Source organism: Emys orbicularis, chromosome 4 (genome assembly GCF_028017835.1).
Source record: "Emys orbicularis isolate rEmyOrb1 chromosome 4, rEmyOrb1.hap1, whole genome shotgun sequence".
Lineage (NCBI taxonomy): Eukaryota > Metazoa > Chordata > Testudines > Emydidae > Emys > Emys orbicularis.
This window is the reverse complement of record NC_088686.1, coordinates 28,305,980-28,320,640: the sequence shown is the minus strand read 5'-3', so window position 1 is coordinate 28,320,640 and position 14,661 is coordinate 28,305,980. Positions and strand designations below refer to the sequence as shown.

General features: G+C 38.4%; 1 protein-coding gene across 1 annotated transcript in view; it reads right to left on the bottom strand.

Annotated features, from left to right (window-relative positions):
- The window catches only part of ATG2B (autophagy related 2B), a 71,966-nt gene that overhangs the window by 29,406 nt on the left and 27,899 nt on the right, over positions 1-14,661 (bottom strand). Inside the window, exons 15-24 of the mRNA XM_065404472.1 lie at positions 14,356-14,629; positions 13,687-13,789; positions 12,028-12,220; positions 11,756-11,898; positions 8,719-8,876; positions 8,271-8,443; positions 7,733-7,883; positions 6,684-6,883; positions 2,170-2,250; positions 99-205 (exon numbers count right to left, since the gene is read on the bottom strand). Coding sequence (XP_065260544.1) covers positions 99-205; positions 2,170-2,250; positions 6,684-6,883; positions 7,733-7,883; positions 8,271-8,443; positions 8,719-8,876; positions 11,756-11,898; positions 12,028-12,220; positions 13,687-13,789; positions 14,356-14,629 — 1,583 coding nt within the window. The remainder of the gene's footprint in view (positions 1-98; positions 206-2,169; positions 2,251-6,683; positions 6,884-7,732; positions 7,884-8,270; positions 8,444-8,718; positions 8,877-11,755; positions 11,899-12,027; positions 12,221-13,686; positions 13,790-14,355; positions 14,630-14,661) is intronic.

Sequence of the window (14,661 nt, the reverse complement as noted above, 5' to 3'; positions counted from 1 at the left end):
ATATGCATTCTGATATGTAAACTGGAGTATTCCTAAAGAGTATCTAACTAAACAGTTATAGTACCATAAGGAGACAAACACACATTCATTTTATTTACCTGTAATCAAGAGCACAACTCCAGAGGTGTATATGAAAAGTTGTAATGGAAGCTGGAGGATTATATCCCAAAACAGGCTCATCAGAAATATTCAAAAAATATAAAATCTACAATCACAAAAATACAATTATCATCTTTCAATATATGCTATTTTAGTAAACAACATGGATTTTTAAAAGAGATTACCCTTAATACATACGATAACAAAATGTTTGAGAGAGAGAGAGAAAGTGAACGGGAGAAACTCAAAATATTAAGGGGGCATTTACTCAGTAGTTGAAAGGAAGGGAGAGTGTTCTATGTAAAAAGGGCAGAACGTGTGAGAAGGAAACCCCCAAACTGTTGAGAATTAGACAGTAGAAATGGAAACCTTTTAATCCAACCCAACAACTACAGAAGTTCATGTTAGTTCCTACATAAGGATGTAAGAACTTAAGAACGGCCACACTAGATCAGACTAATGGTCCATCTAGTCTAGTAACCCGTCTTCCAACAGTGGCCAATGCCAGATGCTTCAAAGGTATTCAACAGAACAAGGCAATCATCAAGTGATCCATCCCCTGTCGTTCAGTCCCAGCATCTGGCAGCCAGAGGCTTAGGGACACCCAGAGGATGGGGTTGCGTCCCTGACCATCTTGGCTAATAGCCATTCCTCCATGATTTTACGTAATTCTTTTTTGAATCCAGTTATAGTTTTGGCTGTCAACAGCCCCTGGCAATGACTTCCACAAGTTGACTGTGCATACTGTGTAGAAGTACTTCTTTTGGTTTGTTTTAAACCTGCTACCTATTAATTTCATTGGGTGACCACTGGTTCTTGTGTTATGTGAAGGGGTAAATAACACTTCCTTATTCACTTTCTCCACATCATTCATGATTTTATAGATCTCTACCATATCCCCACTTAGTAACCTACGTTATTCCCTAAAGTCTATTTCCCCCCCCCCAGTAATTTGGTCTGAACCACCACTCCTGACAAGTTTTTACTATTAGGGAAATTTTCTCTCGTATCTAATCTTGCCCATCTTTAGTTGAAAGGTCAACATTTCTTGTAATACTATTTGAGTTTACTCCTCTACATTTATTCCTTTCAAGTATTTGTTCTCTCCCTTAATTTAAGCTACAAAAGTTACGTTTCTTCAAACCTCCCTCATTCCATCATTTTCTTTGCAGCTCTTGCCCCCTAGTTTATTGCTATCCTTTTTATAAAAAGGTTCTACCCAAAGGTGTTCCAGATAAGGCTCCCACCTCAGTTCTGTGTACTCAGGAATTTTCTCTCTAGTCATGTGTGCTATATCCTGAACCTCTATATTCACACATCTCAATATAGCCTTTTATTCTACTGCAGTCTGGAATTACAGGCTTATATTTAATCAGTCATTCACTCTTGTTCCAAAGTATTTTATTCCAACTACTACTATTCAAGCTAGTTGTGGGAAAGAGATAGGAGAGAAGTGATTTAAGAAATTAAATGAGCAGATGGAAATGAAGACAGTTATAGGGTTGCAGATCTGAAGTGGAGAGAGTCCCTTAATAGCCTTTTTTTTCAGTTGAGAATTATTTATATTATAGGATTCAGAGATGGACATGAAAGTGGTGAACATAATCAAGCATTGGTGTGTTGAGATCTTTTAGCTAATAGTGAGAGAGCAGTTTGAGGTCAACATTCTGGATTTCCTGAAGTTGAAAGGATAGGATTCAGAATGATCATAGTAGGGGGAATTCATAGATTCATAGATTCTAGGACTGGAAGGGACCTCGAGAGGTCATCGAGTCCAGTCCCCTGCCCTCATGGCAGGACCAAATAATTGTTGCAAATGAAATGGGAAATAATGACACAGATAAGGATTTCACAACAAGATCAAACTCTAGCAATGCTCTGGAGGCAAGAGGGGAAAGAATGTCAAAGGACAGCAATAATGCTTCTGAGAACACAGTAAGATAGTGATATTGAGTCAAACACAAAGCCAAAGGACAAAGATTTTTCATGAAGGATCAGTTCAATCTTTAAAACAAATCAGTAGTAAAACTGAAATTAAGCATGAAATCAAGAAAATTACATTAACCTGACCTGTTCATGCCAACTTAGACCTGAAGGCAATACTCTGTGCTGGAGAGTGGCTCCTCTCAGCCCAACAGCAACTAGAAATTCCTGCATAGAAAAGTTATGCAAATTAGTGTACATTAAATTAGTGTATATGTTTTGAGATTTGGAACTCTGAACTGTGGGTTTTATCTTGTTCCCATTTAAGTCAACAGCAGGACTCCCACCACCTTCAAGGGGGACGTGATTGGGTCCTAAGTCTGAATTCAGAAAGATACTATTTCAAGAAGATAAACACTATGCATCAATAGTTATGTCATTGAAATCATGGTTAACACAGTCTAACCCTTTTTGTAAAATAATATTTTATGAATATCAAACCACTATCATTCAGGGGTGCTGTTCTAAACAGTAATGTGAAGACTAAAATAGGCCAAGAAGCTACACTGTAATGAACAAACAAAACACACAATATTATTTAAAAGGAATAGATTTTTCTAATATAACCACCTATCTGTAAGTACACGTAGCATCTTTTGCCCTGAAGTATCCCAAGGCACTTTACAGATTATATTCACGGGGATCACTCAAAAACAACTGACATGCAACCACATCTAGGGTGGAATCTGGCAGCCATTCTAAGAGGAGAAGCCACAAAGTGACTGACTGACTGACTTTTTTTTTTTTTTAAATAATGTTCTGCAGTCCTTCCTCTTCTGCTTTGTTGATCGTAGAGTCTTTCTGTCTTTTGCTTCAAAAAAGAACTCCCTTGTGCACTGCTTCATCAAAGAGCTTGTTCTCAAAATACTTAGAGAGAGACAATTAAGTGTTCAGTTTGGCTTTCTATTCTACAATCCACAAACATGATCTCGCTATAGTACTGCATCCTATGGTCTATGCCACAAATCTTTAAAAGTCCAAAGATGCATATGACACAAAAGTTACAGACAGTGAGACCTTATGAAGGATCAATTTGGCTATGAAAAAAAACAAATACTATCCTAAGACTTATCAGGAGAGGCATTTCCAGTAGAAATAAAGTATTAATGTCATTTTATAAGGCACTGGTAAGATCTCATTTGGAATACGGTGTACAATTTTGGCTACCCATGTTCAAGAAAGATTAATTCAATTTACAACAGGTGCAGAGAAGAGCTACTATGATGATCAGAGGAATGGAACACCTATCTAACGAGAGGGGACAAAAAGGGCTTGGCTTGTTTAGCCTAGCAAAATGAAGGCTGAAAAGGGATATGATTGTTTTCTATAAATACATTGGAGAAGGGGTGGGAGCAGTAAACACCAGGGAGTGTGAAGAGCTATTTAAACTAAAGGACAATCTTGGCACAAGAAGAAATGGATATAAACTGGTTATGAACAAATTCAGGCTGGAAATTAGAAGAGGGTTTCTAACAATCAGAGTGAGGTTCTGGAACAGCCTCCAAATAGAAGTTGTGGGGGCAAACAATTAGTTAATGTAGTTTTCAGAGACAGCTGGACAAATTTATGAATGGGACTATATGACAGGGTTGCTTGTGATGGGCGGGCGGGGGGGGGGGGGGGGGGGGGAGAGCTTTACGTCTTATGTTCCTAAAATCTCATGCCTCAGGGTTTCAGGTGGTTGCCTGAAGTGGGTCTGGATGGGATTCTCTTTTTCCACCAACATATTCTGTGTTTGTGCTCTGAGGGGGCACTAAGCATTCTTGTTCTCTCTCTCGGGAGCCTAGCTGGCTGGCTCTTGCTCAGAGTCTAACTGACTGCCATATGTGGGGTTGGGAAGGAATTTTCACTATATGTCAGATTGGCAGTGACCTTGGAGGGTTTTCTCTTTCCACTGCAGTGTAGAGTGTGGGTCACTTAATGGGATCATCTGGGTAATCAACTCACTGCTATCATAGAGTCCTTGGACATTGGTGCATCTTGGTCCTACTTATTGTCTTCCTGTGGCACATAATAGTTTAGTCTCCTGAGAGCTGTAATACTTTGGTCTAATTTTGTTTTTTAGTTTTAGTGTGCGGGTACTGGGTGGTGTTGGTGGCTTGTGATATACGGGACGTCAGTGCGACTGGCTGTACCTCATGTTCACCATTTTTACAAGACTATGATAAATTTTGTACAGAGTATGCCTTGTGAGGTATCATTTGGAAACTCATAATATACTGAACATTACTGTCCTGGTAAAATATGTGTATTAACATTGTATGTAAAGTTAGAAGATTCTACTGTATAACATAACTGTAACATGTTCCAAGTTTAAGAGAAGCAAGCCAAAACCAGTTTTTCAAAGACAAAAGATACCTGGCTGGGGCTCCAGTGTATCAGCATAACCAGATGAACTATATTATAGATCATCACCTAGTTAAATGGCCATTCTTCAGCAGGAGGAAGAGTGTAAGCAAGAACTTTGCATACTGATAATAGAACTGGGGGTTCCAGTGTAAACAGAGTGGCTGTTGCCTGAACCTGAGCTGGAGATAATCCTCAAAGAGGGGAGTATGGTATAAGAATGGAGGACGCACACAACACAAATTACCTATCGCCCTTCATCTATACTCACGACAGCTACAACATTTGAAAGACAAAGGAAGCATCATTGAACTAGGGGAGGGGAAGTTCCTGGCTGAAGCAATCCAGCCAGACTGCTGTAAGCCTTTGGTGAAAAAAAACCTTTTTGCTTTTAAGTTCACTTAGCATGTTAAGTTAGGTATTAGTTTGCGTCTTATCTTTTTATTTTCTTTGTAACCAATTCTGACTTCTATGCCTTATTACTTGTAATCGCTTAAAATCTTCCTGCAGTTAATAAACTTGCTTTATTGTTTTATCTAAACCAGTGTGTGTCTGGATTGAAGAGTTAACAGAGACTGTGCATATCATTTTCCATTGATGAAATGAGACTTTATAGAAGCTTGCATTGTCCAGTGGATGCTGGGCAGTACAAGACATACATTTCTGGAGAAAGGTCTGGGACTGGGAATTTGCTGCTGTCACCCTGTATGTAATTCATGAGTGGCTGGCCAGAGCATTTATGTAATATAGCTGGGAGTGATTTTGCATGCTAGAAGCTGTGTGTGAACTGGCTAGGAGTGGTGGTTCTCACAGCAAAGAGTGTAAAAGGCACTCCAGGCTGGAGTATTGAGAAGACACAGTTGTCCAGCAATCCAGATTGTACCCCATGGAATGTCACAATCAGATTAGTTGAGCTTGTGGTCCCTTCTGGCCTTAAACTCTATCTTATGGCTTGCCCTTTCCAATCAGTGCCCAGTTGCAGCTGGAAGAGGGAGACCCCCTATCCCTGTCAGAAGCCACTGTAGCACTTCCAGAGATATGGCTTGGTTGTGGTGGATATCACTAAGGAAAGGCACCTACCCCAGCTGATGAAGATCAATGGTGGCTAGTGGAGATGCCCTGTAGTTAGAGGCAGTGGCTAAAGGGCATTAGGAAGGTGCACAATGATCTGTTGCATCATTCTGGGGTCCATGAAGAATGGGAACTACAGGTCTATTGGTGTCCCAGTGTTGGAGGTTGCCAAGGTCCTGGCAAAGCTTGAAGCCATTGAGCTGTTGAGCCCTTGTGATGGTCTGAAGTTGGCTGCCACTGGAGACTCCCTCTTTTTTCCATCCCACCTGTGTGCCACTATAAGGCCTGGTCTACACTGGGGGGGGGGGGGGGGGGGAGAAATAAATCTAAGATACGCAACTTCAGCTATGAGAACAGCGTAGCTGAAGTCGACGTATCTTAGATCGACTTGGAATCACTTACTTCGCATCCTCGCGGCGCGGGATCGACGGCCGCCGCTCCCCCGTCGACTCCGCTTCCGCCTCTCACCGTGGTGGAGTTCCGGAGTCAACGGCAGAGCGACTGGGGATCGATCATTACCCGCCGATCCGATGGGTAGTGTAGACGTAACCTAAGAACTGTTGGATTCTGGGTGGGGGGGAGCAAAGCAGAGCCAGAGCTCTCATCTTCTGCCCATACCAATGAATGCAGGAGCCAAAGCCAAATGAACTCCTACCAATGCAGACAGTGAGACTGGAAGTAGGCAGGCAAAGACTGCTCTTTAGGGTAAAAGATGCAATATTTCCCTACCAGGCAAAGCTGTCAATGAACTGAACACTAAGCTTATAGCTCTTTGTATTTATCCCTGCCTGAGGTGGGAGAATCGCCTCCACAAATGCATAGCAGAGGTAAAACAGAGCAAAGAATGGGCAAGAAGGCTAACTGGCCAAAAAATACAGATCCTTTAGATAAAAGCAATAGTGATCAGCACAAGGAAGCACATGAAGAATTACGCTGTTATGTTGGTAAATAACAGACATAACCATAAGTAATATTAAAGTAGTTTTAAAGTCTAGTAAAGCATTCAGATTTCAATAGTTATGAAACTAGTAGTTTAAAAATGGACATGGTTCAAAGTTTGTAGTTATTTGTGTTTATCTATGACCTTTAGAAGAAAGTTTGAATTCTTGTAAATGCTTTCATGTAAATTAGGTGTCTGAAATAATCTAGACAATGCACGAAAGCTTAAAGTTGGAAACACAAACCTTTGTGTTGCTCTCCGATTTATTTGACTGGATTTTCACTGCAACAGACAGCATACTTAAACAGTCCACTCCCACACCATCTGAAGAAGTCCTACTGAGACCATCTTCTTCAGAAAAATAAATGGTAGGTTCTAACCAAAGTGGACGCGTTGTGGTAGGCAGTCGTATTTCAGATGGAGGGACAACTCCATCCACCACACCTGTATGGAGATTGTAGCTATGGTTATCCGGTGCAGCAGAGATGTTTGTGATTTAAGTAAAACCATTGGAAATCGGTCTACCCTTACCTGGTGATAAGATCATTTTAAGTCTCCAGCTAATTACCAGCAATTAAGTTTGCCATACTATTAGCAAAAACAGAAACGAGAGCTCAGACATGAGTGATAGGAAAGCTTCTGCTGTTGTACATCCTCTGTCCCTAGAATTTAGTGATTGGGAGGTTGGTGAAGATCATGAGAGATGGTGCCAGATGTATGTCATCCCCCCAACTTAATAGAAGCCCTCACACTGAAATTCCCTAACCCCATTGCCGCTTATTTGAAGTTATATGAACAGGAAACCTTAAAACTGACAGGTCCCACTCTCTCCTCCTTGGCTACAATGGAGCTGTCATCCATGAAGACTATTTGGTCCCTTTAAAATATTTTACTGGCTGACTGCAATTTAGCCAGTCAGGAAAGGACCTAAAACCTACATTAGGATTTCAAGGAGTCCACACAGAATTGTACCATTTTGGAATTACATGGAAATTAACAAATGAGAATGACACTTTTTGAAAAAGAGAGAGTTTCTGCAGATTTGAAAGTTTTGCAGGCCAGCAGTTGCAGAGGTCATTTTAAGCTAGACAGATCCTGAAGCAAACATATTAATTACTGTTATTTATTATTTGTATTACTATAGTGCCTAGGGACCCTAGTCATGGACCAGAACCCCATTATGCTAAATGCTGTACATAGAATAAAACGACTGTCCCTGCCCCAAAGAGACTATATTTAACGGTTAATTAATCTTTACTCAAATTTACATCCATTGACATTTTAAGTTCCTACCTTGATGATATAAACTGAGACTGCTAGAATGAAGACAGATGTAATGTTTGTCTTCAAAACCTTCATATTTAGTCACACAGAATAACGAACCACTGTTGAACTCAAACCAGAATTCACCACGCTTGCCTTCCAGAATATTCCCACCATCCTGCTGATGAAAGAATCAAGAAACATATCGCTGCTTGTGGAATTATTGTTGCTTAGGACAGTGTAATATAACGTGCCACTTGCTACCATACAGCTCTCCTCTCCTTGTATTTAATTTTCCTAACATTAAATATGAAGTAATCAAAATTGTTTAAACATAGAATCACAGTCAGATGAACCCTTAACCATATCGTTAAGAAAGTGATACTCTATCTGAAAGACACTCCTATGACTACTTGTGGAGTCATATGTGCTGTTTGTACAACAAAACTGCTAATAAAGCAATAATACAACAGATAGCACCAAGAGCTCCTGTCAGCATAACAAGATACATTATGCCTGTAAGTAAACCTAAGACTCAGCACAATATTTTCCATTCCTGATACCTCACCTTTACATCTGTGAATATTGACACTAATCCATGATTAACGTTTAGAAGAACAGAGAGAGAGCTCTGTGTGTTCTTGTTTTGCAATTCAAGCTTTTTCTTCCGGCGTGAACGATAGTTTGGATCAACTGTGGAATAATATTGTAGAGTTTCCTCCTCAGATCCACTCTCATCATCTACAAGAAAACAACAACAAAATAACTTGATGTGACAAATACAAAAGTTATCAAAGAAAATTACAAGTTTTTCACCTTTAACAACATTCAATTTCATAGCAGTATTTTGTCTAACATTCTATCCATATCAAAACATTCATTTACACGTTTCTTTGTGGGATATATAATCACTTTATTTTATATCTTCAAGTCTTCCCTTTATAAACTTAACAGTCTCAGGCAACTGTATCCATCTTGTACCACTGTTGTTCGAGAGGTTTTATAAAATACATTACCATAATGAATTGTAGATTTGAATTGACTAAAGCTGTCTTTACTGAAAGTATTGATCATTTGGCTGGCCACTGAGAGTCCAACACCATATGAAATATTCTCAAATGTTTCTACAGGAGATGGAGCTGTGGGTTCCCACAATAATAAATCATTGCTGATCCTAGAAAGAAAGAAAAACACATTATTGTTGCATTATTAAAAATCTGACTATATTCCCACTTGAATTAAAGCTAATTAATGTGCAACAGTCCTGTAACAGATTTCATACAAAATAGTCTACAAAAGGATGAGATGAGCTCAAGAGCACAAATCGCAGTAACATATATTAGTGACAAAGAGATGCTAATAATCTGATCTTTAGATTTTTTTACAAAAATCTGATTATTATTAATTACATGTCAGGCATTTGACTGTGCAGCACAAATCCTTTACATACGCTAATTCAATGGATATGCCAAAGATAGTTACTCTGGTTGCCTCATGGATGTTAAAGAAATTCACAGGATGCACATTCTAGATTTCTTTGCTTAAGACAGTCTTTTGGGCAATCTGAGTTAAAGTTTTGCTTGAAGTGGAAGTGACTTCCCAAGACTTGTCCTATGAGAGGACTGAAGGGGCATGGAGTGCTTAATTAATGGCTGAGGTGTCATGCAGAGAGCAAAGTCAGGCTTCTGAGGGATAGCGGAGGCTAAAAAAAGGACAGGATTTCATATTTTTCAAGGGTAAGGTTAGAGTAATTTAGTGTAAGTACCTGCATATTGATTAGAAATTTAATAAAATTTCGGTTTGTTATTTCACTATGTACTTAAGTGTCAATTTCTATATCAACTTCTCTATTCTTTCAAGACTGGTTCAATTTTTCTTGACGATTTTTGTATGTTTTTATATTGTACATTACTGATGCTAAAATTGTAAATAGTGATATTTTTTTCTCTGCCTTATCGAATCTGCTTTAATTAAAACTAGGGCTGTCAAGCCATTAAAAAAATTAATTGTGATTAATCGCACTGTTCAATAATAATAGTATACCATTTATTTAAATATTTTTGGATGTTTTCTACATTTTCAAATATACTGATTTCAATTACAACACGGAATAACAAAGTGTACATTGCTCACTTTATATTTATTTTTTATTACAATTATTTGCACAGGGAAAAAAAATAGTATTTTTCAATTCACCTAATACAATTGTACTGCAATCTCTTTATTATGAAAATTGAACTTACAAATGTAGAATTATATTAAAAAAACCCTGCATTCAAAAATAAACCCATGTAAAACTTTAGAGCCTGCAAGTCCACTCAGTCCTACTTCTTGTTCAGCCAATTGCTCAGACAAACAAGTTTGTTTACATTTGCAGGAGATAATGCTGCCTGCTTCTTGTTTACTATGTCACCTGAAAGTGAGAACAGGCATTCTCCTGGCACTGTTGCAGCCGGCATCGCAAGATATTTACGTGCCAGATGCACTGAAGAGTCATATGTCCATTCATGCTTTAACCACCATTCCAGGGGACATGTGTCCATGCTGATGACGGGTTCTGCTCGATAACAATCCAAAGCAGTGCAGACCAACGCACGTTCATTTTCATTATCTGAGTCAGACGCCACCAACAGAAGGTTGATTTTCTTTTTTGTTGGTTCGGGTTCTGTAGTTTCCACATAGGAGTGTCGCTCTTTTAAGACTTCTGAAAGCATGCTCCTCACCTTGTTCCTCTCGGATTTTGGAAGGCACTTCACATTCTTAAACCTTGGGTTGAGTGCTGTAGCTATCTTTAGAAATCTCACATTGGTACCTTTGCGTTTTGTCAAAAAGTGTTCTTAAAATGAACAACATGTGCTGGGTCATCATCCAAGACTGCTATAACATGAAATATATGGCAGAATGCAGGTAAAACAGAGCAGGGGGCATACAATTCTCCCCCCCAAGGAGTTCAGTCACAAATTTAATTAACACATGTTTTTTAATGAGCATCATCAGTATGAAAGCATGTCCTCTGGAATGGTGGCCGAAGCATGAAGGGTCATACGAATGTTTAGCATATCTGACACGTAAATACCTTGCAATGCCAGCTACAAAAGTGCCATGCAAACGCCTATTCTCACTTTCTGGTGACGGTGTAAATAAGAAGCGGGCAGCATTATCTCCTGTAAATGTAAACAAACTTGTTTGTCTTAGCAATTAGCTGAATAAGAAGTAGGATTGAGTGGACTTGTAGGCTCTGAAGGTTTGCATTTTACTGCAGTTATGTAACAAAAAAAATAAAATCTACATTTGTAAGTTGCACTTTCATGATAAAGAGATTGCACTACAGTACTTGTATAAGGCGAACTGAAAAATACTATTTCTTTTGTTTATCATTTTTACAGTGCAAATATGTGTAATAAAAAATAATATACACTTTGATTTCAATTACAACACAGAATACAATGTATATGAAAATATAGAAAAACATCCAAAATATTTAATACATTTCAATGGGTATTCTATTGTTTAACAGTTTGATTAAAACTGCGATTAATCGTGATTTTTTTTTATTTAATCGTATGAGTTAACTGCGATTAATCAACAGCCCTATTTAAAACTATATATATATGTATGTGTATATATATATATATATATACACATACACACACACACACACAAAGGGAAGGGAAAATAATCTAATTCAACAATTTTTGAAGCGGAATTTGAAGAGGAATTCACGTAGATTGTGGCAACTGTAAGATCTTAAAACAAAGGTTCATTTGGTGGAAGCAAAAACTTATTTATTTTATTCTCAATAGAAAAGATCTGCCAAACTGTTTTGAGTGGCTGGCTGTTCAAATAGGGTCCTGAGAGGAGACTTCATTGCACTTCTGATAATAACTTAGAATAGCATTTATATAGCACTTTACATTGTTATAGAGCTGTACAAATATTACAGGACAAATTAATTACTGCTGTAGCTACTGACTTAGTTGTTCTTATGACCAATGAATACACTAACCAGAAATACAGATCATACTAACCAAGCAAACTAATGCTTATACTCGCCTATTGTAAAGTTTCTCATAAAAGCTCTTGTCTGGCAGTGTTAAGTGAACTTTTGGTAACATGAGTTCCAATACATAATGAGAATTGCTGATTGCTTTATCCTGAAACTCGGTCATCTCAACTGCATCACCAGGCATCACCATCTGAAAATAAACAAAACATACAATCTCAAATTGTTGAGGGTTATCTGGAACAGAAGCTGCATATAAACCAGAAAGGCAATATTCATTTGTATCTACAATGATTCTGTAAACAGTAAGACTCTGTTTTACCTCTTCGTTTTCAAACATGACCCTACGAGAGGAAAAAGGAGAAGGCTCTGGTCTTCTAAGATCACAGACATCCTTAAGAGAATGAGATCCTCCTTCCTCTTCCTCTTGAAAGTTTCCATCACCCTCTTCTTCTTCAGCTGCGATCCTTTCCAGAATGGAGTGTACAGCAAGTGGGTTTATTTTCAGTACAATCCTTATATTGAAAAAAGCAAGCAAAATAAATTATTAGTGATATATGCTGAGAAATTTTACAGTAGATATCCACTGGAGATGTATATGTGCCTTTTTTATGAGTTAGCCTGTGAAAATGCATTAATACATATAATATGTATAAACTAATACATTAGATGTCCAAATTAATTGTTACATTGCCTACATGTACTATTGTACCTAGAAAGTCATCACATTGTAAACTTTCATCCAAAAAAAGTGTGAGAATCCATTACATTGTCTGGCATAAATCAATGAAAAACAGGACATTCAGAGTTTGGATTGAAATTGCTTCTTTAATTTATGTAGCTACACAGGTTGGGCCTTTATATTATAGATTGTATGAACATCTAACCAGGGGTCTCCCAAGCATTAAACATCTTTTTATGTGACATGAACTACAATATCCAGGCTCAAGAAGAGGTTCAGTATTAGCTCAAATTTTCTGGTTTTGCACCAGCATCTTAACAGTTAAAAATTAATTTTGTGTTAGATTTTCACTTTAAGGGTATAATAAATCCAGAGGTAGGAGAAAAAGTAAAATGAACATGAACAGTGTACAGATGGAAGAATTGTTTAAACTTTTACTCAAATCAAAAATTAAAAGCAATCATACTGCCAAACATCACACACCTGGCAGTGCCATCATGCATTCCCACAGCTCATCGGGATCCTCACATGTTCAGCTGAGCCAGGGAAAGACAGCAATTATTTGTTGTCCAGTTATACAGTTGTGCCTTCATGGGGCTGCTGTGGTACCTGCTGACAAGCAAGCCTCTCTGCCTCCCACTCCCACTGCCCTCTGTACTGAATCCCAGCCAGAAAGAGACAGTAGCACTGTACCAGCAGCACAAGGCGAGGGGCTCAATACTGACTCCAGGCTCCCTCACCATCTAGCTTGCTAAATCAGGGTCTCTCTTCCCTCCCTCATCACTCACACCTCATGCACCTCAGCAGCCCCAGGCACCACAGTACCTACCCATCTCATACGAGTTCTGATGAAAATGCTCCATGCATCCGAGAAGTGAGCCATCCATTCGCTAGCACCTCCAGTCACCCCATTACCTCCAGGCAACTCCACCAGCCATCACCCCCACATAACATCTTTGGACTCTCTCACCACCCAGCTTCCTTTTCCCAGACAGCCCCCACCTGTCTTCCCTTATAATTCTCCATTCACCTAGCTTTTCCCCACCAAAAGTGTAGGAGTTTAATTGGCTCATTCCATCCAGAAGTCATATTATCCACTAATAAAGATCTGTGTTATTTCTGCATGATAAGATTTCTTCATCTCTAGGTTCTATTCAATTACAGGGCTCAATAATGACAAATTCTTACTTTGTGCCTGATGTTTAAAGTAGTGGTCTCACGGACTGTTTGTTTATATTAGTTATTAGAGAAAGTGTTGATTTTAAAATGAATTATGATGAAAAATTAAAGATATTTTACCGTGGCCAATCAAAGTTGTCAGATGATATCATATCTCCATCTATGCCACTGGACACTTGAAAGAACTTTATTGAAGATTCTGTTTTATCTTCTTCAAATAAGCCTTAAATAAGAGAAAAGTTTGTAGAAAGATCAAAAATACAGGGGCCGGAGTCTGCCTGCAGGTATAGCTGAGCAGAACCCTGCTCCATGATTTTAACAATTTTGAAGCTAGTGCTTTTACAATCTTGAGCTGTAGCAACACCAGTAAAACAAGTCACATTTTAAGTATCTCTTTTTGTCCTAACAACAACTACAAACTGTATTACCCAGAAAGACTTTACTTTAACTTCAGTAAGCTTTTGCCTGTATTTAATGGTACATTTCAGCTAGAATCAGAAACCTTAATTATATAATGCAACTAAAAACATTAAACACCAAGCTTAATTATCCGGGATTATGATTCAGTTTTGTATCAAGTTAAGACATATACTTCGACTTGGGTTGAGGTTCTATCATAGAAATACCAGAAACTGAAGTAACACATCTAAAATGCTCCTAAGTGCAAAATGAAAGTTGTATTCTCAAGAGGGCAAAAGTTCTATTTAAAGTTGCAAGACCTCTTTGTCAACCAAATGACTGTTTGACAATTGAAAAGTATAGCATTAATATAACATTCGTACTTCTTACCAGCTAGCTCTTTGAAGGTAAGCTCTAATTTAACTTGTTCTGGAGTTGAACCTCCTATAAACTCAGTCTTGAATTCCATATCTGTACATTCGAGATGAAGGATTTCCTTCTGAAGTGATTTTTTAAACCATGGTCCTCTTTCCTGATCTGATCGTAGGTCAGGTATAGGGAAGCGAACAGAAAGATCTAATGATGGTGAAGCGACTTGCACAGAAATTCTACAGTTTGCTGGTGTACGTGAATCATCCAGAAAAACTTCGGTAAACGCTTTGTGCTAGAAAATACAAGGTGAAAAACAAACTAGAG